The following is a 26,598-nucleotide window of genomic DNA, read 5'->3' on the forward strand; positions in this document are numbered from 1 at the left end:
GAAGACCAGTAAAGGTATGAAGAGCCCAGCAGGTGCTGTTGAGACATGTAGTTGTATGTAGATATGTAGATGGTGGCCCCTGCTCCTAGATCCTACTGAATAGCTTGTTCCCCCCCCAAGCCCTTTCCCACTGTGGTCCTCTGGGCTGACTCCCACTAGACTATACCCCTTCTAATCCCTGCTTCTCCTCAGCCCAGAGGAAGAGCTGAGCCCTGGTGTCCTGGGTTAATGCAAGAGGTAAAACTGCACCTTTTGGGGCTGGTCCTCCAGATCTTTCCCTAGCAGAGAGAAAGCCATGCCGCCATGCCTTGTCCCAAAGCAGAGAGGCAGGTGCTTCTGATAAAAGTCAGAGGCCATGTGTGTCCATGAGAACAGTCAGTGAGACCTGTGTCCACCTACGTGAAACATCTAGCCTGCAGTCTGTGGCTGTCTTAGGGTTCTGGAACAAAAATTTCTGCAGAGTCAGACTCATGAGTTAGGAGAAGACCTGAAGCTGAGACCAGGCCTTCTTGCTCTGGAAGTGACTTGCCTGAAGTTCCCTTCTGACTCTGCACTCTCTTCTCCGGACCTGGGTTGGCACCTCACCCCTCCTTCCCACCCTTGTCTTCATTGGACAGTGAGCCAGACAGACTGCTATGTGAGCCTCTGGCTGCCTACCGCCTCTCACGAGAAGATGAGGACTAGGACCATCTCCAACTGCCCAAACCCAGAGTGGAACGAAAGCTTCAACTTCCAGATCCAGAGCCAAGTGAAGGTGAGATGTGGAGGACTGCACCTGTCTGCCCTGCCTGCATTTCTACTCCCCTCTTTGCCTGCTTCTCCTTCTCGTTGGTTATGTGTCATTCTTACGCCCATTTGTCTTTCTTTCTATCTACTTCTGTCCTCCTATTGACTTGTCTTCCTACTCACTCATTCCTTTCAGCCTGTCTCATATTTGTCCTTCTCTGAGCCTGCTTATCTTTCCACCTTCTTTCTTGTCTCTCTTGTCCTTCTACCTAATTGTTTCTGGAACTGGGTGTCTCCTGTCCCCAAATAGAGTGTGTTTCCAGTACTTTCCAGAACATACTGCAAGCAGGAGAATACACAAAGAGAAAAGCCATTCTATTCATTAGGTCCAAGGCCAGTCTAATTCCATCTCTATCATAATTTTTTTTTTTAGGTTGCTTTATTCTTTCTAATTCCTTGTGTGTGCGTTCTTACATTTGTTGATTTATTTCATGTTGTTGGTCCTATTCAGATATATGGTGACTCTAAGTAGAGTTCCCATCTCCTTGCAGGAGAATTCTCTCTTGAGTGCCCTGAGTTGTGGCAGCCTCAGCAGAGTCTCCTTATGAGAAACTCCGCCTCTTCATGGAGGCATCAACCATCTGAACACTTAAGACCTGGGAGCTCTATCCAGCTTCCTGCTTTCATAGTTTAGGCATTTCTGGTTCATGACAAGTACTTTTTATATTTATTGTTTTAAAAATATCTATCATATATGTGGTTTTGGCAAAAGGAAGAGATTTCTATGTGGGCTCAATTGGCCATCTTGAAATTAGAATTTGGGCTTCCTTTGTCTAAAGATCTAGGGGGCTACTGGGTTGGTTCTGGACATACTTGGGTTTCTAGTAATTACAAGGTCACAGATCTCATTCAGTTGCAAAGCCCCAGAACCACCTCATGTCCACCAAACAGGGACCAAAGAGGCAAACCCAGTTCCTGCCCACATCTCCCAGGATCCTTAGAAAAAGAGGCCTCAGAAGTTAATCCATGTCACCTGAGACCATTGACCTCAGAGTTCAGTCAGATGATGGGGTAGGTGCTCAACTCTTGACATGCTGCCTTGGGGCCCTCCATGAGATCTCATTAGGAGCTGATGAGCCAAAGAATGGAGTTCCAACATCTCACCCCAACCCCATCAAGCATCGGAATGCCTATGATCTTTGGCACAACACTCCCTGGATGTTAACATGTTAGCTTTCCTCATCTGAGTTTTCTAACACCACAGGGGCTGTCTTCAGCTCCTGAGGCCCTGGTACTGAATACTAGTACATTCCATACCCTGCAGTGGTCCTTGCTCTGCCCTTCTGTTCTTCTTTCAGGTAAAATGAAATTCCTCACACTTCACAGGCTCTTGGCAAGCTTGCAAATCCTCCAATAGGGGAGTCAGAGCAGATGGGCAGGAAGGTTTTAGAGAGTTGGAAAGGGGTTGGAGTAGACACTTTCCTCTTTAAATTCATTTCCCTACAAATGTGTCTCACTTCTGAGCAAGGACCTTTGTGCTGATCCCTGTCCCTTAGACCCACCTCCTTTCTAGGACTGAGGTCAGGTCCCTTGTCCTGAGAATAGGTCAATGGGTCAGTGCAATCATAGTAACCAGACTTGTACCCTGCTTTCTCCCCTAGAATGTGCTAGAGCTGAGCGTCTGCGATGAAGATGCAGTGACACCAGATGACCATCTCTTGACAGTTCTCTATGACCTCACCAAGCTCTGCTTCAGGAAGAAAACCCATGTGAAGTTCCCACTCAACCCAGAGGTCGGTACAGCTGCCAAGCCCCTCAGCCTCCTGCTTCAAGAGCGGCAGCTGGTCGTTCCCATGATGCTTTTCCATGGGTTCCTCCCTGTGTAACAGCCAAGTCAGAGAAAGATAACTGCTGATCCAAGTCCCAGCGCTATTGCTTACTAGCTTTATGGCCTTGTGGAAATTATTGAATTCCTCTGAGTTCTTTTTCCTTGTCCATACAATGGTGATATTAGTACCTACCGCACAGGGTGACTGTGAGACTTAACTGGGAAAACGTGGCTAAGGCACCTAGCATTGGTCACAGTACAGAATAGAGATGCCATAGTGTTGATTCCCTTTCCTCTTTCCTTTCCCTCGGGGTCCTGCTGCTGGGAGAGCCCCAGGGGACAGAGGACAGAGGAGAGTAAAGGAGGGCGAATCTGCAAGTCAGAGCAAGTCTGAGCTAGAAAGGACCAGAATGTTATAGATTCACTCATTACAAATACTTGAATGCCCACTGTGGACTGGCAGGGAAGGGGCCCCTACCCTTCAGAGCTGAACTTTCTGGGGGCCGTATCACAGCTCTCCCTTGCCCCTGGCACAGCCCTTCGGGAAGGCAAGAGACCATTATGAAGTAGAATAATGGGGATAGAAGATGAAAGGGAAATGTTCTGGGTATAAGAGTTTCATGCTGGGGTTGGGGGTCATCTCTGTTCCCTGGCCCTCCCCTGCGTGGTCAGCAATGTGCTTGATGTTAAAGACTTGGGGACAGCAGAAGGTAGAGAGGACAAGAGCCAGGAGCAGCTGCCCCCACTCCATGTTAGCAGGACAGCTTCGTGGGAAGGAAGGGGCAGGTTCACAGAGGCTCCTGGGGCAGCTCGCAGCTCACAGCTCACAGCTGCCCTCCCTCCCGCCCCCACAGGGCATGGAGGAGCTGGAGGTGGAGTTCCTGTTGGAGGAGAGGTGAGTAGCTCACAGTCCTGACCCCCTATTGCATTTCAGTTGTATTTCATTTGCTGTCTTCCCCTCTTCCACTCTCTCCCTGGCACTCACCTCAGACTCTTCACTGTGTGTTAGAATCACTGAGAGCCTTTAAATACTGTAGGTGCCCGGGTCCCATTCCTACTCGTCCTGTTCTACTGACACCAGTATTGCTTTAAAGGCCTAATACTCTGGCCAACCCCCTGCCTTAGCTCCCCTGCCTTCCTGAGAGTGGCCTCTGGAAGAATTCCTGCCACCATAGTGATCAGGGCTTATTGAGGCCAGGCAGGGAAAGAGGTCAGGACCAAGGGGTCTCCTCCTTGACCCAGAGCTGTTAGAACAACTCCCCCAAACTTTGGCCTAGAGCATAGGCTGCCTCCTGTCCCCCTCTATGGTCTACTCTGGAACCAAATGAGGGGGAGGCTCTGACCCAACATGTGGGCTATTTCTCGTCATGTTCAATGAGAAGAATGATCCAGGGTTCTGGAGGCCTGACTATGCTGTGGCCTCCAGTGGAATTGGGGACACAGAGCTGAAGGATGGGAAGGACAAGAAGATAAAGAGAGAAGGAAGGGGAGGGGCAGTAAGGGAGGGCAGCAGGTTGCCTGCCCAGGGGGACAAGCCTGCCCAGGACGGCCATTTTCCTTGTGATGGGGCAGCTGGCTGCTCCCCTCTTCGTAGCCCTGGCAGAGCTGAGCCCCCTGGATTTATGATCAGCCAGGGACGGGGAGGACGAGAGGAATGAGCTAGAACAAGAGGGCTTGTCACAGAGGTCCTCTGCTGGGGGCTCTTGGATCTACGCAAGTCCTCGGATAATGTCTCAACGTCATTTGTCATTTCGCTATAATGATGAGATGATACAGAAACTTTACTCTTATTTATTTCCATTGGCCTATATTAAAATAGGTTTTGTTACACTGCAGTTCCAAGAACCTCTCGAGGACATTAAGTGAGGAATTACAGTATTTGAGGTGCTTCATTCCCCATCAAGAGCAGAATGACAACTTAAAATCAACTTCATTTCACATTAAAGAAAATCTGGGCTCTCTTCTCCAGGTCTTGATTGGACAGGAATTTTGGGGTGGGTCTCCTTGGCTGAATTAGAAAGTGGCTTGCAAAATGACACATGTCAAAATTGGTGCTTAGAGTTGATCTGGAGACAGTCACCTTGGGCTTAAGGGGACTGCTAAGTGGTACCGTGGAGACATACCCACTGGGCTCTATAACACCAGGGCATTTCTTGTACACCAGGCCCCTTTCTGCCAGGGTCAGAACTGTTTGTTAAACACATAAATGAAATAAAGCACAGAACGGAGAATGGGCCAGTTTCTCTACCAGAACTACTTACATCTGCTCTAGCTGGTGGTCTGGCCTTTTCTGTAGCCTGTTTATTCCCAAACTGCCTTTCATCTGGTTGGACATAAAGAACAGCCATCCCAGCAAAGTCACATATGCTCAAGGCTTAATCACCACTTGTATTTTTTCATTTTATTTTTTCCAGATTCCTGGCATTATTATAGTGTCTGTTACTGGTTTTTAAGAGCTTGTTTATGGCTAAAGATGTTAACCATCTCTCATGCATTGCAAATGAAATACCATGTTTTTTGTTACTATTTTACTCTGGTGTTTTACTTTTTGGTTGTATCAAACTTGTGTATTAAATATAATCGTGTTCTGTTAAAAAAAAAGAACAGCTATTCCTTGAGAGGGCATAAATGGAAACTCTTCTTCTATTCCTTCTAACTAGCAAATCTATATTTTTCTGGACATTCTATTTAAAACGTATGCCAGTTTTCTCCTTGACAATCTATGAATCTAAGGTTTCTTAAGCCAGTATTTTTCACAAGGAGCAGGAAGGCTCTGCTATCTCATACTGACCCTATTTCGGCTTTTGTCACCTTTGTGAGGAAGCAGTCAGGACGGATATAACTGACCAGGAGTTCTCATTTTGTTTTTCAGCCCCTCTCCACCTGAGACCCTCATCACCAACGGCGTGCTGGTGGTAATTGTCCTTCCAGGTTCCTGTAACTCCAGAGGCCACAAGTGGCTGCTGTTCTCAGGGGAACAGACTGTGGGAGCGCACACTGGGCCCAGCTGGGACCCTGTCCCCGAGCCCACTGGGAAGCAGCCTTCTCCCAGAATCAGCCTCAGTCCCATTTCCTCCCAGCCCCCATCTCTCTTCAGGCACAAGTTCATTATTAAAAAGGTTTCCGTAGGTCAGCTGTTGATACAGCCATTTTAATTAGATGCATCTAAAATCCCAGGATTCAAAATCTCTCCCCCAAAAATCAGTCTTTGGGAGTTTGTGGTGGAGACATTTGACCTGCCTCTGCCTCTTGAGAAGGCCCTTTCATTGGAAGTTACTCACTTTCAAAGCCCCAAGGAGGAAGGTTCCCTCGGGTCCCACCCTCCATCTGCACTGAGAATGTGACCCCCGGCAGAACGGAGCCCTGGGTTTCTCAGGAGGCTTCATTTTCCGATACTCAGTCTCTGAGTAAGGTGATAGGGTTTGGTTGGGTTCAGAAAATGCAATGACCAGGTGACCAGGCTTCCCAGGTCGGGTGACTCAGAGCAGGGATAGCCTGTGCTAGGGATGACCCCCGCTTCTTTGTTGCAGGCTCGGCAAGTCTCCCGCCTGGAGGTTCATGCAGAATCCAGAAGGCAGAGGAAGCGCGGGAGAAGTGGGTCCTGTGACTGCCTCTGCCTGCTGGGGGGAGGGCTGCTTCCCACCCCTGCCAGCCGCCCTGGGCTCAGCTGCAGAACCAAGAGCTTGGTGGGAGATGCCTCAGTATCACCTCACCCTCAGGGCTGTGAACCCCTGTATCCACATCCCCCACCCCTCTTTAAGGGGCATGCTCTTCCAGGCACCCACATAACCCTCAGAGCCTCCCGGCCTGCCCTGCACCAGGGGTCAGGGGTCAGTGGCACAGCACTGCTCACACTGGTCTGCACGATACCCCTGCCACACCAGGGGTTCGCTAGATCTGGTGCCGTGGTCAGCACCGGGGTGGGCGGACACTAACAGTGCCCAGGGCCCCTCTGGCTGTGCCCCTTCCTCTGGTGAGATGACAATTCATAGAGAGTCCTAGCACTTGGTAGCTGGCAGGGACCTAAGAGATCCATAAACACGAGACTCTCCTGTTCACTGCTCCACCCCATGACACCCATGCAAGGACTCCCAGCCCTGTCCCAAGAGCGGGGAGCAGCATGGCCCCACAGACATGGTGAGGAAGAGGCCACTGCCCCAGACGGGTGGGGTGGTGAGGGCTGCTTTCACTGCAGTGGGAGAAGCAGAACCTCAGAGGACTCAGCACCTCAGAGGGCTTTCTGGGGACCTCATCTGTCAGCATCACCTGCAAGCCTTGGGCTGGCCCTTCCTACAGAATGAGACTCTCTGGGGCATTTTAACCAGGGCCCCCGGTAGTTCTACACTACCTCCAGCTGGGCTTTTAACTGGGCCAAGGTAGGACGGGGGAGTGAGAGGCTTTTGGGGGTCTCAGCCCTCTTGTCCCCTCTTCCAGGGAAAGACCTCCTGGTCACAGTGACGGAGTCCTTCGAGCACACCCAGCGCATCCCGCAGTACATAGAGCCCTGCTGCCCAAGCCCCACCGGCTTCCACTACCCCAAGTATTTCCAGTCCCAGATGCAAGCGGACATGGCCAGAAGACAATGGAGCTGTGGGGTACAAGGAGGCATCAGGGGGTGGCATGGAGGACTGGGGCAGAGGGTCTCCAAAGGAGCCCCTCACCTCACTCACAGAACCACTCCTCCTCCCAGCTTTGCTGCTGTGGTGCGCACAAGAAGAAAGGCCCCGTCCACCAGCCCCTGGGCTGCCTCACCGATGGCCAGGAGGTGACTCTGCCTGTGGTGAGTGAGGCCTTGGGTCTGGGGAGGGGCCTGAGCAGCTTGGCCTGGAGACACATGGAGGAAGGTGACTCATGGGGTCCCTCAGGCAGGAGAGAGGAGTCTGGTGGGGTAGGAAATGCTGAACTGCAGTGTGGAGCCAAAGAGTGGGTATGGAGGCCAAATTAAGGCAGATAGGGCAGGGCAGGTCCGGAAGAGGGAGTGGGGATGGAGCATGTGTGTGCGTGCATGTGTGCATGTGAGCGTATGTGTGTGTGCACACATGTGAGCTGAGTCCAGTCAGGAAGTGGACAGTGTGGTGAGTCTGCACTTCTTTGACTGGGATCACTTGGCTTTGAATTGTCATCACTGACAAGTTTTCATGTTTCATGTCCCAGGGAGAGAACTGTGAATTGCACATGAAGTCTACACCCTGGTAAAGTACCCTCTTTCTGTCTGTCCCTCTGATCTGTTCAATCTAGGGCTGTGAAGTGGTATCTCGGTGCGGTTTTGATTCACATTTCCCTGATGGCTAATGATGTTAAACATCTTTTCACGAGCTTATTGGCTATTTGTACATGTTCTTTGAAGAAATGTCTACTCAAATCCTTTGCTCATTTTTAAAGTGAGTTATCTGCCTTCTAAAGTTGTAAGAGTCCTTTGTGTATTCTGAATACAAGCCCCTTGTCAGATATATGCTTTGCAAATATTTTCTCTTTTTCTGGTGGTTATCCTTTTATATTCTTTTTTTTAAAAAATCCTTTATTGTTGAAAGTATTACATATGTCCCCCTTTTCCCGCATTGACCCCTTCTAACCTGAACCCACCCTCCACCCCAGGCCTTCACTACCCTATTGTCTGTGTCCACGGGCAATGCATATATGCATGTAGGTTCTTTGGTTGATCTCTTCCCACCCTCCCATCCCTATCTTCCCTCTGAGATTCGACAGTCTGTTCCATGCTTCTATGTCCCTAGATCTATTTTGTTCATCAGTTTATTCTGCTCACTGGATTCCATATATGAGTGAGATCATGTGATACTTGTCTTTCTCTGACTGGCTTATTTTGCTTAGCATAATACTCTCCAGGTCCCTCCATGCTGTCTCAAAGGATTAAAAATCCTTCTTTTTTACTTCTGTGTAGTATTTCATGGTGTAAATGTGCCACAGCTTTTTTTATCAACTCATCTACTGATGGACACTTGGGCTGTTTGCAGATCTTAGCTATTGTAAATTGTGCTGCTATGAACATAGGGGTACATCCATTCCTTCTGAATAGTGTTTCTTGTTTCTTAGGATATATTCCTAGAAGTGGGATCACTGGGTCAAATGGCAGTTCCAAATTATTTTTTGAGGAAACTCCATACTGTTTTCCACAGTGGCTGCACCAGTCTGCATTCCCACCAGCAGTGTACTAGGGTTCCCTTTTCTCCACATCCTCACCAGCACTTGTAGTTTGTTGATTTGCTGATGATAGCCATTCTGGCAGGTATGAAGTGATACCTCATTGTCGTTTTAATTTGCATCTCTCTGATTATCAGTGACTTTGATCATTTTTTCATGTCTCCCCATCTGTATGTCCACTTTAGGGAACTATCAATTTAGGTCCTTTGTCCATTTTTTAATTGGATTGTTTGTCTTTATTTTGTTAAGTTGTATGAGTTCCTTTTATATCTTAGATATTAACCCTTTATCAGATATATCATTGATAAATATGTTCTCCCATACAGTGGGCTCCCTTTCTATTTTGTTGATGGTTTCTTTTGCTATGCAGAAGCTTTTTTAAAAATATATTTTTAATTGATTTTCAGAGAAGAAGGGAGAGAAAGAGAGAAATAGAAACATCAATGATGAGAAACAATCATTGATCAGCTGCCTCCTGCATGCCCCTCACTGGGGATCGAGCTCACAACCTGGGAATGTGCCCTGACTAGGAATCAAATCATTACCTCCTGGTTCATAGGTCACTGAGCCCTGTGGGCTGGGCCAGAAGCTTTTTATTTTGGTGTAGTCCCATTTGTTTATTTTCTCCTTAGTTTCCCATGCCCTAGGAAGTGTATCTACATATTATGAGAGATGTCTGAGACATTGCTGCCTATGGTTTCTTCTAAGATTTTTATGGTTTCATGACTTACATTTAAGTCTTTTACCCATTTTGAGTTTAACTTGTGTATAGTATAAGTTGGTGGTCTAGTTTCACTTTTTTGCATGTATCTGAACAATTTTTCCAACACCATTTATTGAAGAGACTATCTTGACTTCATTGTATGTTCTTGCCTCCTTTGTCAAATATTAATTGAGTATAATGGCTTGGGTCTATTTCTGGGGTCTTTGTTCTGTTCCATTGGTCTATATGTCTGTTCTTGTGCCAGTTCCAGGCTGTTTTTATTACAGTGGCTTTGTAGTATAACTTGATATCTGATATTGTGATCCCTCCAACTTTGTTCTTCTTTCTCAAGATTGCTGTGGCTATCTGAGATCTTTTTTGGTTTCAAACAAATTTTTGGAATCTTTGTTCTAGATGTGTGAAATATGCCATTAGTATTTTAATAGGGATTGCATTGAATCTATAGATTGCTTTGGGTGGTATGGACATTTTAATGGTGTTAATTCTACCAACCCATGAACACGGTATATTCTCCCACTTGTTTATATTTTCCTCTATCTCTTTTTTTCAATGTCCTGTAGTTTTCCAAGTACAAGTCTTTTACCTAAGTATCTTAATTTTTTTGTTGCAATGGTAAATGGGATTGTTTGTTTAGTTTCTCTTTCTGAAAATACATTATTGGTGTATTAAAAAAGCCATTGATTTCTGGGTGTGAATTTTTATCCTGCTATATTGCAAAATTCATTTATTAAATCTAGTAGTTTTTTGGTGGAGTCTTTAGAGTTTTCTATGTATAATATCATGTCATCTGTGAATAATGAAAGTTTTACTTCCTCCTTTCCAATTTGGATGCCTTTTATGTTTTCTTCTTGTCTGATCATTGTGTCTAGTACTTAAAGCACAGACATTTTAAATTTTGGTGACTTTCAATTTATCTCTATTTTTTTTTCTTTTATTGCTTGTTCTTTTGTTATTGTATTTAACTAATCCAAAGTCATGAAAATTTACTCACATGTTTTCTTCCAAAGGCTTTATGGCCTCTCTCATATTTAGATCTATGATTGATTTTGAGTTAGTTTTTATATACAATGTGCTATAGAGGCTCAACTTTATTCTTTTGCATGTGGCTATCCAGTTGTCTCAGTATTATTTGTTGACAAGATTGTCCTTTTTTTATTGAATTTTCCCACCCTTGTCAAAAATCAAGTGATCATAATTTTCATTTCCAATTTGATTAGCTCTCTGCTCTTCGACAGGTTATTTAAACTCTTTAAGTCTCAGTTTTTCTCCTCTGTGAATTGGAGCAATACCAAGAGTACTGACCATTGTTGGTTGCTTTGAGGATCCAGTGAGATAGATAACACATGTCAAGAACCCACTGATCTGTTGGCAAGTGGGACACTCAGCAAATATCAACTGATGTTATGATTATCATTGGTCTATTATCCATTCCTTGTTGAGGTCAAGGAAAGAGTTATTTCCTCACAGTTGTGTCTGCAGACCCATGGTAGCCATGGGAGAATGTGATGGAAGGGTTCCCAGGCCCTGCCATCAAGGAGGTGTGACCTTGTTAGTGACTCATATCTCAAAGTGTCAAAGTCCATCTGCCTGGAGTCACTGAGGGGCTGGGCCTTGGAGGATGCAGGGATGTAGGTAGGCAGAGGAAGGAAGCATCCAGTGAAGGCAAGGACCTGTGCAAAGGCTCAGAACCAAAAGGGCTCCTGAGCTTGGAAAGCCGATGGACCCTTCCAGGAAGTAACTGGAGGTGAGGTTGGACAGATCAGTGGGGTCTTGGATGCCAGGCCAGCAGCTGGACTTGTTCAGGGCAGGTCTGAGATGCATAGAGGACTGGCACTGGTCATGCCGCAGCAGCTCCTGCCCCTCCTGTCTTACAGACCTTGGGGGTGACATGGTGAGATCAGGGAGGTGAAGGGTTTTTGTCAACTGCACACACACACAGGACAATTATTATTCCAGGAACAGGAAGCGCTTAAGGAACAGTGTGAGCTCCATGAGAACTGGGCCATGTTTATCTGGCTCAGAAGAGCTCTTACTATAGAGCTTTGTCCCGAGAGAGTGCCAGAAGGACCTCAGAGACCCTTGTCCCCATGTCTGGCCTCGGTCTATAGAAGGTGCCGGGGGAAGCCTTTTTGGACTTTCCAGATCTTGCTGAGGAGGTAGAGGGCTCAATGAGTCCCTAATTTTGTCGAATCCCTGCTTTCAATGCACGAGCTAAGGCTTTGGTGCCTTTATATTTGTTATCTCATTAAGTCCTGACGACAGTGCTAGAAGTTAAGCACAATTAGCCCCATGTGACAGATGAAAAAGCAGAGACCCTAAAGCTGTGTCTTCTCCATGGAGGTGGAGCCTATAGGCCTGCTCAGCCAAGTCCTCTGTCCCCACAGCCCCCAGATGTTGGACGTGCGGCTGGGCTACAGCCTATGCCCGGAAGAGCTGGAGTTCCTGCAGAAGCGGAATGTGGTGGTGGCTGAGGCGCTGAAGCAGGTGCTGCAGCTGGAGGAGGACCTGCAGATGGACGAGGTGGGTAAGCAGAGGTCAGCCGGCTGGGATCAGTGCCTGCTCTGAACTTGTCCTTCCGATGACTCCGTGCCCTGATGTCCCCCCCCTCCACCCTGCCCCCGGCCTCTCCCTGCCCAGGCTGCCTCGGCACTGCCTGTCCTGGTTGCTCTTGGTGCTAAGGTCCAGGTAAGGGCTGTGTTGGGTATGATTCAGTTGTGTCACAAGGGGAGGGGAGATCGGAGTGGAGAGAGAAAGGAGGGAGCACTAAAAGATCCTGAGGTGACAAATGGCCTCCTCTCCCAGCCAGGAAAACATGTGACAGTCCTCCTCCCACAGCCCACACCGCCACCCAGAAGGCCCTAGGACCTTCATTCTTCAATTTTCCCTTCCCCAAAGCATGCACATACACACACCCAGAAAGAACAGCAGGCAGAAGCTGGAGAGAAGCAGCTTCCACTCCCATGGCTAGCTTCTTCCCATGGCGCAGACAATGGTGCCTTTGTTGGAGCTCTCTGTCACCTCCCGGGTAGGACTGAGGCCCACAGTCCCCTCTGCAGCAGGGCAGCCCTCTGAATGTCGCCTTCTGAGGCCGACCATCGGTGTGAATGGAGACCTCGTGCCTGAGGAGGGCTGCGCCGGGGCTTAGCCAACAATGAAATGAAACAGTTAGAGAAGTCTTGGCAGAGAGCCCCCTTCCATCGTTAGGGAAGCACACCAGGGCATATGTAGTGAACCTGTGTCAACCCAGAGGTGACAACCCTGCCCCATCAACACGACAGACATTCGCTTCCTCCTGCTCTTACACACATGGTATATACTAGGCGCATACCATGCACCGGGCTGATGCCCTCACATCAAATCTCTCTATAGGAGATCATCAATTTGCAATCATTACGGAATCGTGTACAAGCTGGGTTATTGAGCAAGCCGCCCAGCCCCCTGTTCCTCTGTTTCAGCATCTGTTACCTCAGGGCTAGACTAACAGTGCTAAGGACTCTTCCAGACCAGACCTGATTTACCACGCCCGTGTGAGGCTTTGGAGCCCTTTACTGACACCAACTATTGGGTGTGAGCTTAGGTCTAATCCTAGACCTCCTGGCTGGCCGGCCACTCTGTGAAAGACAATTTTCAAGTCACTCAGTACCCCCACTCTCTGCTCTGTGTACCAGCTCTCCCTCCTCCATTGTCCTCAGCTCCCGTCTGTCACTCCCAGGCTTCTCCACCCAGCGTTGCCTGAACAGTCTGCCTCTCTGTGCCCCCAGGTACCGCTCATAGCCATCATGGCCACTGGGGGTGGAACAAGATCCATGACCGCCATGTATGGCCACCTGCTGGGGCTGCAGAAGCTGAACCTCCTGAACTGTGCCAGCTACATCACTGGCCTGTCAGGGGCCACCTGGTAAGGAGCCGGGGGCTACTGTCTGGCGGAGCCCAGAACTAACAGCTGAAGGGCCAGCCTGGGGTCTCGGGTGAAGCCCCCACATCCCATGTAAGAGGGACTCAGGAAGCCGGGGCAGCCCTCCCACTTACAGCTGTGTGAGCTCAACCTCTCTGAGTCTCAGTTTCCATATCTATAAAGTGGGGATAATGATAGTACTGACCTCATGGGGTTGTTGGAGAGGCTCTCCCCGTACTGGGTACACGAGAGACACTACACACATCACACACGTTGGTCATTGCTGACGGTACTGTTACCCTGGGGCTGTGCGGAGACCTGGGGGCATGGTGGCCAACCAGGAGTGAACTCCTGGTACCACTGATCCCGTCCTGCTGGGGAGAGGCAGCTGCCCTCTGTCCCGAGGGAGTGGGTGTCAAGTCTCCCAGGGCCGTGGAGCTGGCCCAGCTGCCCTGGCTGCCCACAGTCCAGCCCATCACCCACCCCTGCCCACTCCCTCCGCGCTGCAGGTGTCCCCAGGCTCCCACCTCCTCACTCTGCTGATGAGCCAGGAGAGTGAGAACTTGGCTCCCCCAGGTGAGACCAGCACGAGGTGGCTTCTCCACAGGAGACACCAGGCCTAGGTCCCACGGTCCTTGTAGGAGCCACAAAAACGTTTTCTTTTCAGATCAGAAGAAAAAAAAAATGAACTTCTAGATTGGAGAAGATATTTTAATAAAGAATATTCCTATATTTGTCTTTATACAACAGTCCTAAAACAACATTTTTAAGCATTTATGGTGAAGGGGGCCACCAAAGTCATAATGCAGCCCTAGCCCGGTGTGACCGGGGCCTCTGACCACCAGAGGCCTCTCTCTCAGCCAGGCCTGTGTCTTAATCTGCCTGGGGCTGGTGGGCCTCCGAGCCTTCCAGGTCTGTGGCCCTCATCCTGGAGGCGCTCTGGGTGGGTGACTTCCATTTGGGCGAGTGGATGTGAACTTTCCTAGGAAAACCAAGGGCTCCTGGGCGTGAGGGGCCCTGAGGCTGCAGCCCAGATGGGCTATAGAAGGAACAGCTGACAGTTATCAGCGTGGCTTCTGCGCCAAGCACTGGGGTGACTGTTTCCAAAGAATCATCTCATTTCTTCTTCATCAGAAAACTCTGAGGGAGATGCTGTCTTCTGCTTACTGTACAGCTGGAGAAACAGAGGAGTTGCCCTGAGCCGCTCAGCTAATGAGCGGTATTGCTGGGATCTGAACCCAGGCTGTCAGAGGCCAGGGCCCAGGTTCTTAAGCTCCCTGTCAAATGGCTGCTTTTGCTCCCTGTCAAATGGTGGTAGGTTGGGGACAGAGCCTGCTTCTATGGGGGAAAAGGGATACCTGCCCCAGGAAAGCACCGGAAAGGATTCTTTTAAAACCAGTTATTTGTAACTGTTTTTGAAAGCTTTTTAAAAGCGATTGAGTGAAACTTGTAGAGAGCAGGGTGCTTTTTGTTGAAGAAATCTCCTGACCAACCTCCACCCTCCCTGATTAGAAACAAGTGCTGTGACGGACGAGGCCACTGTGCAGACAACCACGCAGCTGCAGACATTTCCACTGTGGGGGTCCCAGTGCTGTCCTGACATAGGCGAAAGCTGGGTCCAGGCCAAGACGAGGCGGACAGGGACAAAGACCAGGGCTAGGGGGGCCTCCATCTTTATTTTTCTCCTCCCCACGGCCCACGTGTGAGTTAAGAAGAAGGGGGAACAAACCTTTAGCCAGCCTCATAATTATGGGGAGTGTTAGTGTGGCAGAGTGGAAACAGGCCGGGACGTGGAATCAGCCGAGCCTGGTTCCAGCGATGGCTCCACCACCCCAGGGCCCAGGACTCACTCTGTGCCAGGTGCTCTTCCTACCACATTACATGGCATTAACTGATGTAATCTTCACAACAACCTGGTGAGATAAGCACAATTATCATAACTCTCCCCTTTCCACAGATGGGGAAACTGAGGTGAAGGGAGGTGAAGTAAGTTGCCCCAGATGACATAGCTAGTGAGTGGTAGGGTCTGGGTTAGAACAGGAAGATCTGGGTCCTGAGTCCTCCCTCTGAAGCAACATGCTGTACCTGGCGCACAACAGGCAGTCCAGAAATGGGAGCGTTGTGACTGTATGCAACCATGTTCACTGCCTCTCCTCCAGGCTCCTCTCCAGGCAGGCTGGGCTTTCCCCTGAGCTGCCACCTTCTCTCCGGCCAGGGTCTGGGGCTGATTGGCCCAGGGCTGGCTCAGCTCTATCAGCCATGCCTGTCTTTCTCCAGGACCATGGCTACCTTGTACCGTGACCCTGACTGGTCCTCCAAAAACCTGGAGTCGGCCATCTTGGAGGCCCGGAGGCACGTGGTCAAGGACAAGATGCCCGCCCTGTTCCCGGACCAGCTCCGCAAATTCCGGGAGGAGCTCCGGCAGCGCAGCCAGGAAGGCTACAAGGTCAACTTTACCGACTTCTGGGGCCTGCTGATCGAGGCCTGCCTGGGGGATGAGGTAGGTACCAGCTTCTCCTGGGCCGCACCCTGCCTTGGCTGAGGCCCGGCTCTCTTCCTTCATCGGGGGGTCTGGGCGCATTATCGCAGCAGGAGCGAGTTCGGTGGGACCTGCAGCGGCATCCTTGCATGTCAAAGGTGTGAGGTGCCCGGATGTGCGATGGAGGAAGATGGCGGGACTGTCTTCCCACATCCCCTTAGAGTATGACTGAGACCCACTGACTGGGGGTGGCTTCGATGCAGCCCTGCGGAGAGGTAGCTTATGCTCTGAGAGCCTAACCAAGACACCCGTGAGAGGAAACAGGGAGGGGCTGGGAAAGGCTGGAGAGCATTCAGACTGTGACGCAAGTCTGACCCCTAGTGGCGGAGAGAGAAGAAAGGCTGGGTGGAAGCATCCTGAACAGCTTTGTGTAACTTAGAAGGTTCAGCAAGACTTTTGAGAGTCCTACCGCCACGTTGGCTGTCAGAGGAGCCCGACACCCCCAGAGTGGGCCTGCCTCCAAATCCCTGCCCCACTCAGTAATGGGCCGGGAGCCACCCATGGGATGCATAGCCTCAGCACAAACTCAGCATGGATTTCAGAGCACAGTAGCTGGGACCCTCACTCAGCGATTCTCCAGCCCCTGGAGGTCTGCAGGGCTCCTTCTCAAGGTCACCACACAGAGGATGGGCCCGATGAGGCTCCCTCCTGCTCTGAGAGCCAATGACCTGAGCAATATGTGCCCAAGAAGAGGAGCCGCCTGTGCTGAGACCCGGCTGCTGTGGAAGCCATGAGGGACATGCTGGAGGGGTGGGACCGTGGGGTGCTGTGGTCCTGGACATCGGGGTGAGCTCAGCTAACACCTGGTCCTTCGGGCTGCACAGGCCCCAGGGAGGACCAACTTTGGCCCGGCCCCAAAGCAGAGCTTCCCACCTCACTTCTCTTCGGACCTGTGGCTACCTGCCCCACTCCCCAATGTGTCTTAATAGTTCTGATTTCAAATCAGAATGTTCCAGAAGGAGGAGAAACAGTAAATTATTTTCTAGTAGCTCCCCTCTCCCAGAAAACCCAGACAGTTAGACCAACCAAGGACGGGCCAAATCACATCTTCAACATTCATTCATTCCCTCACTCAATCTTTCTACAAATTAAGTACCTCCTGCGTGCCAGGAACTATGCGAGGCCATGGGGATTTGGACGTGAAGCACGCACAGCTCGTGATAGATCCGACCCCACCCTGCCCCCTTTGGTGACCCACCATGTGACCTGTCCTCAGGATGAAGCAGGGCAGGCAGAGACGGAGGGTGTTGGCTTTGGACTGAGGCAGGATGGGGCTTAACCTCTGGCCCTCTTCTGTGCTATTCCTGAAATGGGAGTTGCATCAGTAAGTGGTAGCTGATATTTCTAAAGAGTTGGTACCCCCATGACTGAGAAGGAGAGCACCGAAGCGTCAACATCGGAAGCCTGAGCACTGCCTCCTGGGTTTGGTGTGGGGAGGAGCCGGGGTTCCCAGGAAAGCAAGTCTAGGATTAATGTTAGGAGGCCTCTACTCTTCCAAAAGTAGGAGCCCCTTCCCCGCGGGCCCCCTCGACAATGAGTAGAGACTGGCTCTTCTGTGAGTCTGCAACTCTGGGCCCAGTTTCAATAGGTTATTCTGGTTGCCTTTCAAGGGAGGCCCAGGAGTCATTTGGCCTGCACACATGTTTACCACCCCACACGGGTTCCGTGGCCTTCACAAGCTTGGGCGACCGTGGACGGTCACTTGGTAGGCAGCTGCTAGGCCTGGGATCAGCACCTGCGCCTCTAAGGCCTCAGTTGGCCTTGTCTATACTGGCTGATTCTCTTTGGAGGGTGGCCTGTGGCCCCAGCTGATCTGCAGGACCCCCACTCTGGTTATACAGCACAGTGCTCTGGGAACTTAGGGACCTTGGCTGCCATCTGGTGCCCAAGTTTCCAAGCTTTAGGTTAAAAAACAAAAGAGAAGAAGGAAAAGGAAAAGAAAAGGAAGGAAGGAAGGAAGGAAGGAAGGAAGGAAGGAAGGAAGGGAGAGAGGGAGGGAGGGAGAGAAAGAGAGAGAGAAGAAGCTTTTTCCCCTTCCCAAGCCCATTTTATGCAACATGCAAAGCAGATAAGAAAAATGGAGGAGAAAGATAAGTATCACATGAACTCACTCATTTGGGGAATATAATGAACAACATAAACTGATGAACAAAAATAGATCCAGAGGCTAGTAGAAGCATCGAACAGACCGTCAAACCTCAGAGGGAAGGCAAGGGAGGGTATGGGGTGGTGGGGAGAGACCAACCAAAAGACTTGTATGCATGCGTATGAACATAACCAATGCACACAGACAGTAGCAGGGTGCAGGCCTGTGCTGGGAGGCAGGAGAGGGCTGGGAGAGGTCAACGGAGGGAAAAGGAGAGACATATGTAATACTTTCAACAATAAAAAACTTTTAAAAAATGAGAGAATATTAGTAGTAACAAGACAAACAGAAGTAAACAGCAATTCCTCAGATTAAAAAAATGGAGCTGCTCCAGTCTGAGTGGGTGGAAGATGATGGGGAGGGGAGGGGCAGTGGTTGCCTCTTCCACCCCTACCTCTTCCTTCTCTGGTTCCCGAGACACCAGGAGAAAGAACCCTGGGGCTCTGAGGGACAGCCCTAAACTGCAGACCCCGTCCCACACCATCCACACGTCTGGGGTGGTGAACAGCCCAAGGATGAGTGTACCTTCTGCCGGGCATTTTCAAAGCAGGGTTGACCAGTGTCAGGCAGGGCCGACAAAGCAGCCTGGTGGGCTCGGGAGGCCAGACGGTGCCCTTATCCCGTGGCGCCCGGATCTGTCCGCTTCTTTTCCTGAACCATGTTGTTCCCCCACAGAGAAATGACAGCAAACTGTCAGAGCAGCGTGCTGCTCTGAGCCATGGCCAGAACCCCCTGCCCATCTACCTCACCATCAATGTCAAGGACGATGTAAGCAACCAGGATTTCAGAGGTAACACTGCTGACTAGCAATTTACCAGGGGGGCCCTTTTCAGCAGGCAGAGGCACCCTGCACCCAGCACACACAGGCCCCCGCATCTTTGCCAGCCTCCGCATCAAAAGGTGCTCCTGACAACGGAAGAATCGACTTTGCTACCCCTTTCTGCCCTGGGGTATGGATGGTGGGGGAGCCGAGACAGGTACCGAGTCCCCTGCCTGGGTGGCAGTTTGATGCGACAGGAGGAAATAAAGGTCATGAGGGAAAGGATCCTAGATATTTCTTAAGCTGCATAGGGGGAGCTCTTTTAGAGACGTGCCCTGCTTTGGGGTCAGTCCTGCTTTTGGGGTCAGTTTGGGTCCCTATTACCCGGTTTTGAGGAGCAAATGTGCAGTGCAGGTTGCAAAACTGTCTTGCCTGGCCATGGCGCCCCCATGTGTCCTGTGAGGGAACTGTGGCCTCACTGTCCATCAGGGGTCCTCAAACTTTTTAAACGGGGGGCCAGTTCACTGTCCCTCAGACCATTGGAGGGCCGAACTATAGTTTAAAAAAAACTATGAACAAATTCCTATGCACACTGCACATATCTTATTTTGAAGTAAAAAAACAAAACGGCAAAAACAGCCGCATGTGGCCCGCGGGCCGTAGTTTGAGGACGCCTGGTCCAGGTCTTCCCAAGGGGGGGTGGGCTCAGTTTCAGACAGCCAGGACGGAAGGCGTGGCTGTCCCACCTACGACTGACACCGTGTCCTGCTGTTTGTGCAGAGTGGTGCGAGTTTTCCCCGTACGAGGTGGGCATGCAGAAGTACGGGGCCTTCATCCCCACCGAGCTCTTCGGCTCCGAGTTCTTCATGGGACGGCTGATGCGGAGGATCCCCGAGTCTCGGATGTGCTACTTGCTAGGTGACTCCTGCCAGGGAGGCGCCTGGGAACCCTGCCCCATGCTGAGCGGGGCCCTGCCTTTGAGTTAGAGAAAGACAGGGAGGCATGCTCTATCCCCCCAGGAACGGTCCCCGGTGAGACTGGGAATGGCAGGCTGAGATGGGAGCTTTTGGAACTCCCCACCCTTCCCCCTCTGGCTCCAGGCAGCAACATGCCTGCTTCCAAGGGCTAGCCTAGCTCCTGGGACCCAAGGGGGCAGCGGGGATCATAGGGTGAAGTCGAAGTCATCGGCGAAGCCTGGCCCAGCTCCCAGCCTGTGCTCCCAGCTCCTCCAGAGCCAGGTGAGCGGAGGGCGGGGGCCTGACTATGATGTCCACTCGCTTAGTGCACCCCTCCAGAGTCTGAACTTCACCTACCAGAGGGCGACCTAAAAGAACAGACGCATCTTCACATCCTCACCAGAGTTAGGCCCTTATTTCAACTAGTCTGCAGCCCCTCTCTTCCATCTGTCTCCGTGCAGCCCAGCCCAGAAGGTCCAAACCCAGCCCCATAGCTTTTGTGAAGCCTGCCCAGGAGCCCCCAGCCTGGGGCGGCCCCTCCTTCCTCGAAACACCCAGGCTGTTGGGCGTGTGGTTCAGAGATCTGTAGTTAAGACACTTGAGCTTGAACTCTCTGAGCCGGTTGAGCCTGTTTTCTCATTTGTAAATTGGGCTTAAGCATAAAAAAACCTATCTTATAGATCCAAATGGGTCAATGTATGTGAAAGATTTCATGTGAGTATTATTATTATTAATGTGTTGCATCTTTAAATTATGATAACAAAAGATAGCACTACGCTTATCAAGTGCTCCTCATGTGCCAGGTACTATCAATTACAAAATAATGCAAGAGTGGGCATTTGCACTTGAAGTCTGCACCTGTCAGCGTTAAGTCACTGCTGGGGCGGTGCCTTATATACCTTCGTACCCTCTCCCAGCTCTGAGAGGAGGGCAGAGGAGAGCTGCAAGCTGGGGGCCATCAGTCGTCTGGGTTGAGCTACAGTGTGGGCAGAGGGACATCAAAGTCTGCCCCAGCCTCCGAGCAGCCTGGCTTGGCGTGGGGATCAAGGCCAAGGCGGAACTAGCCAGTGTTTGGGTGAGGCCGGGCGCTCTCGGACTCAGCTGCTCACAGCTGGCCCTGCTCCCTAGGTTTGTGGAGCAGCATCTTCTCCGTGAACTTGCTCGATGCCTGGAATTTTGCCCGATCTTCTGAAGAGTTTTTCCACAGGTGGACAAGGGAGAAAGTGCAAGACATCGGTGGGTGACCTCTTGGTTGGATAATAGGAGGGGGCGGTGGAGGGCAGTGGGTCACAAACTGAGGACTGGTCGACCTGCCGCATGTTTTAACACCATCTCTGTGGTCCACAAACCTCGGAAGGCAGCTAGGGCTAGAGGGGCTTCCCTGCCTGGAAGGGAGGGTAATTGTAGGTGAAGACATATGCACTGAGGCCCAGCCACAAGCCCCCGGGGGCCAGCTCTAGGCGGTCTAGGAAATGGATCCACTGTGTGGTGTGTGGCACTCAGGAGAGCTGAAGGGGAAAGGGATCTGTGCGCACAGTTAAGGGTTACTCACCTAGACCATCCTCTCTGGAACCCCTTCTTACCTGTCACCCTCCTCCCCCACCCCTATTCTGTCTCACCTGGGTGCTCCAGCTCTGATGCCAGGGCCTCGCGAGCTAGGCAAGAAGGTGTGAACAGCACTTACAGCGGCTCACCCCTGCGTGCTGGGCCACCATGCAGGACTCCACCCGGGGACCCCAACTCTTGTGACCTGCTCTCCATCCCCCCTTTCCCCTGCAGAAGATGAGCCGCTCCTTCCCGAAATCCCGAAATGTGACGCCAACGCCCTGGACACGTCGGTAGTGATCCCAGGGTCCTGGCTCTCCAACACTTTCCGCCACATCCTCACCTATCGGTCCTTTGTGTCTGAGTTCCACAACTTCCTGTTGGGGCTGCAGCTGCACACCGACTACCTCCAGAATGGCCAGTTCTCCAAGTGGAAAGGTACCCCCGCCCTGCCACGTGAGGCCTGCCTCTGTTTGGAGGAAGGAAAAGTGGATGTTGAGGCTGCCATAGAGAGAAGGTGCAAAAACTCCTCAGAGCCGCGTGTTCATGAGAGCGTGTGGCAGGCTCCACCCCAGTGTATTCCTGGGTGAAGTCTTGAACAGTGGGCAGAGTGGTATGCGTAGTTAGTTCATTGACTTGTACAACAGCCCCAGCAAGCAGAAGTTGGCCCATTTCACAGATGGGAAAATGTGGGCCCTGACTTCCTGTAGCTGTGCTCTGCGGGCACCTTTTCCCGTGAATGGTGCCATCTTGAGTTGGGCAGGGATGGCCCAGCTCAGGAACCCCCAAGTGGGAAGTAGCAGAGCCAGGCCTTAGACTTTGGTCTCGCATCTTCAGCTCAGTGCCTCCTCCCCACCGCAGTAAGGCTCCGAGGTAGATGTCCCACCACCGTTAGTATCTTATCTGGCCATGGCCGCTTGGGCCTGGCCCAATAATCCTTGTCCTCACTGGGCAGAAAGGGGCACTGGCTCAGGGCCCCGAGTTTGTACCAAATTATAGGATCGTCTTATGCCCCTGCTGCCCCACAAGCCCGGTGGCTGAGTCGCAGTGGGTGTTCTGTGCATTTGCCATAAAAGACTTGCTAAAATCCCAAGATAATGCTGTTCTTCATCAGCTCACCCAGAGGGTCACCCACTCAGCTGGGCACCCTGGACAGGCTGGTAGGGCTGAAAGTCCAGGCGGAGGTGAACGAGCTCTGGGCAGGGCCCTCCATCCCTCCCAGGGACCTCTGCCCACCTGCTGAGCTCAGGGTGGCAGGTGTGATGGTAACTGGAAGCCTTGGGTTTCAGACACTGTGCTTGACAGCTTCCCAAACCAGCTGACGGAGACCGTGAACCACTTGTGTCTGCTGGACACTGCGTTCTTTGTCAACTCCAGCTACCCACCCCTCCTCAGGCCGGAGAGAAAAGCCGACCTCATCATCCACCTCAATTATTGTGCCGGGTCCCAGACAAAGGCAAGTGTGGCAATGAAAGGCTCTCCTCTTCGGAGACAGGCCAGAGCGTGAGCCAAGATTTAGCTTCACAGAAACTCAAGCTGCAATGCATGCTGTGAAGGGAGCCATCCAAACCTCAGGGGGCAGCCACCTGCTTTCACACGCAGTGCCCACCCACCCCCTGCCCAGGGTTTCGGGAAGACTCACTGAGCTAATTCCAATTCTTGCATCTGAGTGTTTGCCGTATTTGGCAATTCTTCAGCTGCAAAAAAAAAAATAAAAAAATAAAAAAAAAGTTTTAAAAAATAACTTTAATAGCCCTGGTTGGTTTGCTCAGTGGTTAGAGCATCAACTCACAGACCCAAGGGTCTTGGGTTTGATTCCTGGTCAAGGGCATATACCTCAGTTGCAGGTTCAATCCCTGGCTCCAGTTGGGGCTCAAGTGGGAGGTAGCCAATCAATGTGTCTCTCTCAGTCTCTCTCACGTTGATCTTTCTCTCTCTCTCTCTCTCTCTTCTCTCTCTCTCTCTCTCTCTCTCCCCTTCTTCCTTTCCCCCTCCCTGCTCCCTTCCACTCTCTCTAAAAGTCAGTGGAGCCTGGCTGGTGTGACTCAGTGGTTGAGCATCAACCCATTAACCAGAAGGTCACTGTTCCACTCCCTGGTCTGGGCACATGCCTGGGTTTTGGGCCTGATCCCCAATAAGGGAGAGAGGGAGGGTGCGGGAAGCAGCTGATCGACGATTCTCTCTTATCATTGATGTTTCTATCTCTCCCTCGTTCTTCCTCTCTCTCTCTCTGAAATCCATTTTTTTTAATTGAAAATTATTTTAATCAATGGAAAAAATGTCCTCAGTCCTCACCTTAATAGAGCCCAGTCAGTTCTAAAGTTTTATACCACTTCAAGAGCTTGTAACATCCTTCTCCCAGGGAATAAGACCCTCATGTAATTATACTAAAGAACTAGGACCAGAGGAGGTTTTTACTTATTTACTTTTTTAAATGTTCTGGCCTTCTTTTAAGGGAAAGAAGCTGATTTGGGGTCTACTTTAATATAGTCCTATCCTAAAGCCAGGAAAGGGGGAGTGTAAATACGTTTATGACGGTGATAATGACCTAAGTTTGTACATGAGTGGCAACGCCCTTTCCTACACACGCTCTCACTTGATCCTTACACCAGCTCTTTATTTTTTTAAATATATTTTATTGATTTTTTACAGAGAGGAAGGGATAGGGGTAGAGAGTTAGAAACATCGATGAGAGAGAAACTTCTATCAGCTGCCTCCTGCACACCCCTCACTGGGGATGTGCCCGCAACCAAGGTACATGCCCTTGACCGGAATCGAACCTGGGACCCTTCAGTCCGCAGGCCGACTCTCTATCCACTCAGCCAAACCGGTTAGGGCTACACCAGCTCTTTGAGTAGATGGCACAGCTGCTGTTGTTCCCATGTTGTAGCCGAGCAAACGAGGCACAGAGAGGGGAAGTGGCTTGCTTAGGATGGAAGAGGGGGGCACACTAAGGGGATTCTGATGCTCTACGTCCACTGCTCTTCCTGTTACACTCCATTCACAAAGATGCCCTCTCAGAGTCCTTGGCAGCCCTGCGACACTCATGCTGTCGGCTCAAAAGCCCATACTGTCCCCCAGGAGCCTGCCAGCCATGGCTGTCCGTGGCTCAGCTCGTCACCCTCAGGCTGCCACCCACGTCTACCCGGGTCTGTGTTTGGGTGAAGCAGCATGGAAAGGGCTTCCGTCCATGTTACGTGGGGAAGGAGCTTGCAGTTAGACACACACCAACCTATTGCCTCGGGCCCTTTGTTCTGACCTGGCTTTGTTCTAAAAATAGCACAAATAGGCCAAGCAGTTGGAGACCGGAGTTGTTAGCGGGAAATCAGGAGGATGGATCTAAGAGCTCTGTGTTTTTTTATCTATCTCCATCCCCTCCTAACACTCCAACATGTCCTCCTGTGATATCCCAGCCGATGAAACAAACCTGTGAGTACTGCACCGTGCAGAACATCCCCTTCCCCGAATATGACATCCAGGAGGAGGGGAATAGTAACCTCAAGGAATGCTACCTGATGGAGAACTCCCAGGAGCCTGACGCCCCCATCGTGCTTTTCTTCCCACTCATCAGTGACACCTTCCAGAAGTACAAGGCCCCGGGTAAGCTGCCGGGGAGCTCTGGTCCCACCACCCACGGGCCTGGGACTAGAGCTCCTGTCTTCAGACGTATGCCGTCTTCTAATAGCACTAACGGGAAGCCAGGCTTAGCTCCAGTCTGAGCCGATCTTGGTTTGGCAAGAAAGAAAAGACACCTACCTCCATGCGCTGGCAGTGTCAAACTTTACTCTCAAACTCAGTCACTCAGCATTTATTGAGGTCCCGCTATGCTTGTGGCACCGTGTTCATGCTAGGGCAATCCTCCTGTGTCCCTGCCCAGGAGCTTGGAGGTGTGTGTGCATGTGTGTGTGTGCATGTGTGTGTGCGTGTGCGTGTGTGTGTGTGCCCGTGCGTGCAGAGATGGGCTGGGGGAGAGGTAGGACACAAGTCATTGCAACCTAACAGAGTAAGAGTCTATAGCGAGTCCTTCTGCTGCCTCCAGGTGTGGAGCGAAGCCCCGAGGAGCTGGAGAAGGGCCAGGTTGACATTTACGGCCCCAAAACTCCCTACGCCACCAAGGAGCTGACATACACGGAGGCCGCCTTCGACAAGTTGGTGAATCTCAGCGAGTACAACATCCTGAATAACAAAGACCAGCTCCTCCAGGCCTTGCGGATGGCAGTGGAGAAGAAGAAACTCCTGAAGAGCCAGCGTCCCTCGGTCCCAGGTTGCCGCGCGGACCCTATGTCTGCTTCCACCATCCCAGGCGCGGGTCCCAGCAGGGCTGACCGGCCCGCACAGCCAGCTGGGCTCCCTGGCAAGGGCTGCAGGCAGGCTGGCCTGGACCTTCTATCAAAAAAATAAAAATTTGGAAAAGTGGAGAGAGACAGAGGGAGAGAGAAAGAGAGCGAGAGAGACCACAGGAAAATAACAAGGCATGTATTGGGGGTTTATACCCACTGGAATTTTTTCAGGGTCCAGTAGCCAGAGGCTCCCACACATGCCTAGAGTGTGGAGAATAGAAGCAATGTCTGAGGAGGAGGCTGGTTCCCCAGAAACCTCAGACTGGGCTGGAGCTCAGAGCCCACCCCCATACACACACTCCTTTTGCTCCTCCCCACCTCCTGGCATGGAGGACCGTGGGGATCCACAGAGGACCTAAGAAGCACTCTGGGTTCTCTGGAAAGCACTTTTTAAAATTTAAGGCAACTACATTCTTGTGAGTTTTGTAGGTAACTATATTTTATTTTTATTAATCAGGGTATTAATAGGGAGGGTGATGCTGGAAGATCTAGAAGGGTCACTAGAGACATCCCGGTCTGTTCAACAACAAAGCCAAACAGGTGACAGGTTCCAGCAGCCCCTCTGGAGCCACTCCGAGCCCCAGGACTGGTGACTCCCGTGATCCCGACCGGACAGCCCTCTCTGAGCGTGCAGCTCCAATGAAATGCCAGGCGAAGCCCAAGTCTGCAATGCAGATTCATGGCACAAGAGCTGGGGTGCGGCTCAGGGGTGCTGAGGCAGGTGAACGGAGCCAGGCCTCGGGTGGGCGACGCCGCCCAGTGCCGCCCACTCCGAGAAGCAACGCTCGCTGCCCAACCTGCTCCAGGAGCACTGCCCGGCTCTCTTTGCACCCTCCCCGCTGTTTCCCAGACGCGGTTATTTATTTCTAAACGGGATTCCTCTTATTTATCACGAAAGCACCATGGCCAGCACATCCTAGCTTTTCGGGTCAGCCTGAGAGAACAAAACGAAGGAGGATCTGCCCAGAAAGGACTAGGTT

At 51.1% G+C, this 26,598-nt stretch overlaps 1 protein-coding gene across 1 annotated transcript in view; it reads left to right on the top strand.

Annotated features, from left to right (window-relative positions):
- Positions 1-25,845, top strand: part of PLA2G4E (phospholipase A2 group IVE) — a 36,825-nt gene extending 10,980 nt beyond the window's left edge. The window contains exons 3-20 of the mRNA XM_028147529.2: positions 618-754; positions 2,388-2,519; positions 3,409-3,449; positions 5,427-5,469; positions 6,085-6,148; positions 6,989-7,149; positions 7,245-7,334; positions 7,709-7,746; positions 11,822-11,957; positions 13,199-13,335; positions 15,610-15,832; positions 18,693-18,807; positions 19,558-19,695; positions 20,862-20,969; positions 21,513-21,716; positions 22,568-22,734; positions 24,692-24,878; positions 25,318-25,845. Coding sequence (XP_028003330.2) covers positions 618-754; positions 2,388-2,519; positions 3,409-3,449; positions 5,427-5,469; positions 6,085-6,148; positions 6,989-7,149; positions 7,245-7,334; positions 7,709-7,746; positions 11,822-11,957; positions 13,199-13,335; positions 15,610-15,832; positions 18,693-18,807; positions 19,558-19,695; positions 20,862-20,969; positions 21,513-21,716; positions 22,568-22,734; positions 24,692-24,878; positions 25,318-25,679 — 2,483 coding nt within the window. The 3' untranslated portion in view covers positions 25,680-25,845. The remainder of the gene's footprint in view (positions 1-617; positions 755-2,387; positions 2,520-3,408; positions 3,450-5,426; positions 5,470-6,084; positions 6,149-6,988; positions 7,150-7,244; positions 7,335-7,708; positions 7,747-11,821; positions 11,958-13,198; positions 13,336-15,609; positions 15,833-18,692; positions 18,808-19,557; positions 19,696-20,861; positions 20,970-21,512; positions 21,717-22,567; positions 22,735-24,691; positions 24,879-25,317) is intronic.
- The last annotated feature ends 753 nt before the right edge of the window (positions 25,846-26,598 follow it).

The sequence above is a fragment of the Eptesicus fuscus genome, chromosome 5, assembly GCF_027574615.1.
Source record: "Eptesicus fuscus isolate TK198812 chromosome 5, DD_ASM_mEF_20220401, whole genome shotgun sequence".
NCBI classification, from domain to species: Eukaryota; Metazoa; Chordata; class Mammalia; order Chiroptera; family Vespertilionidae; genus Eptesicus; species Eptesicus fuscus.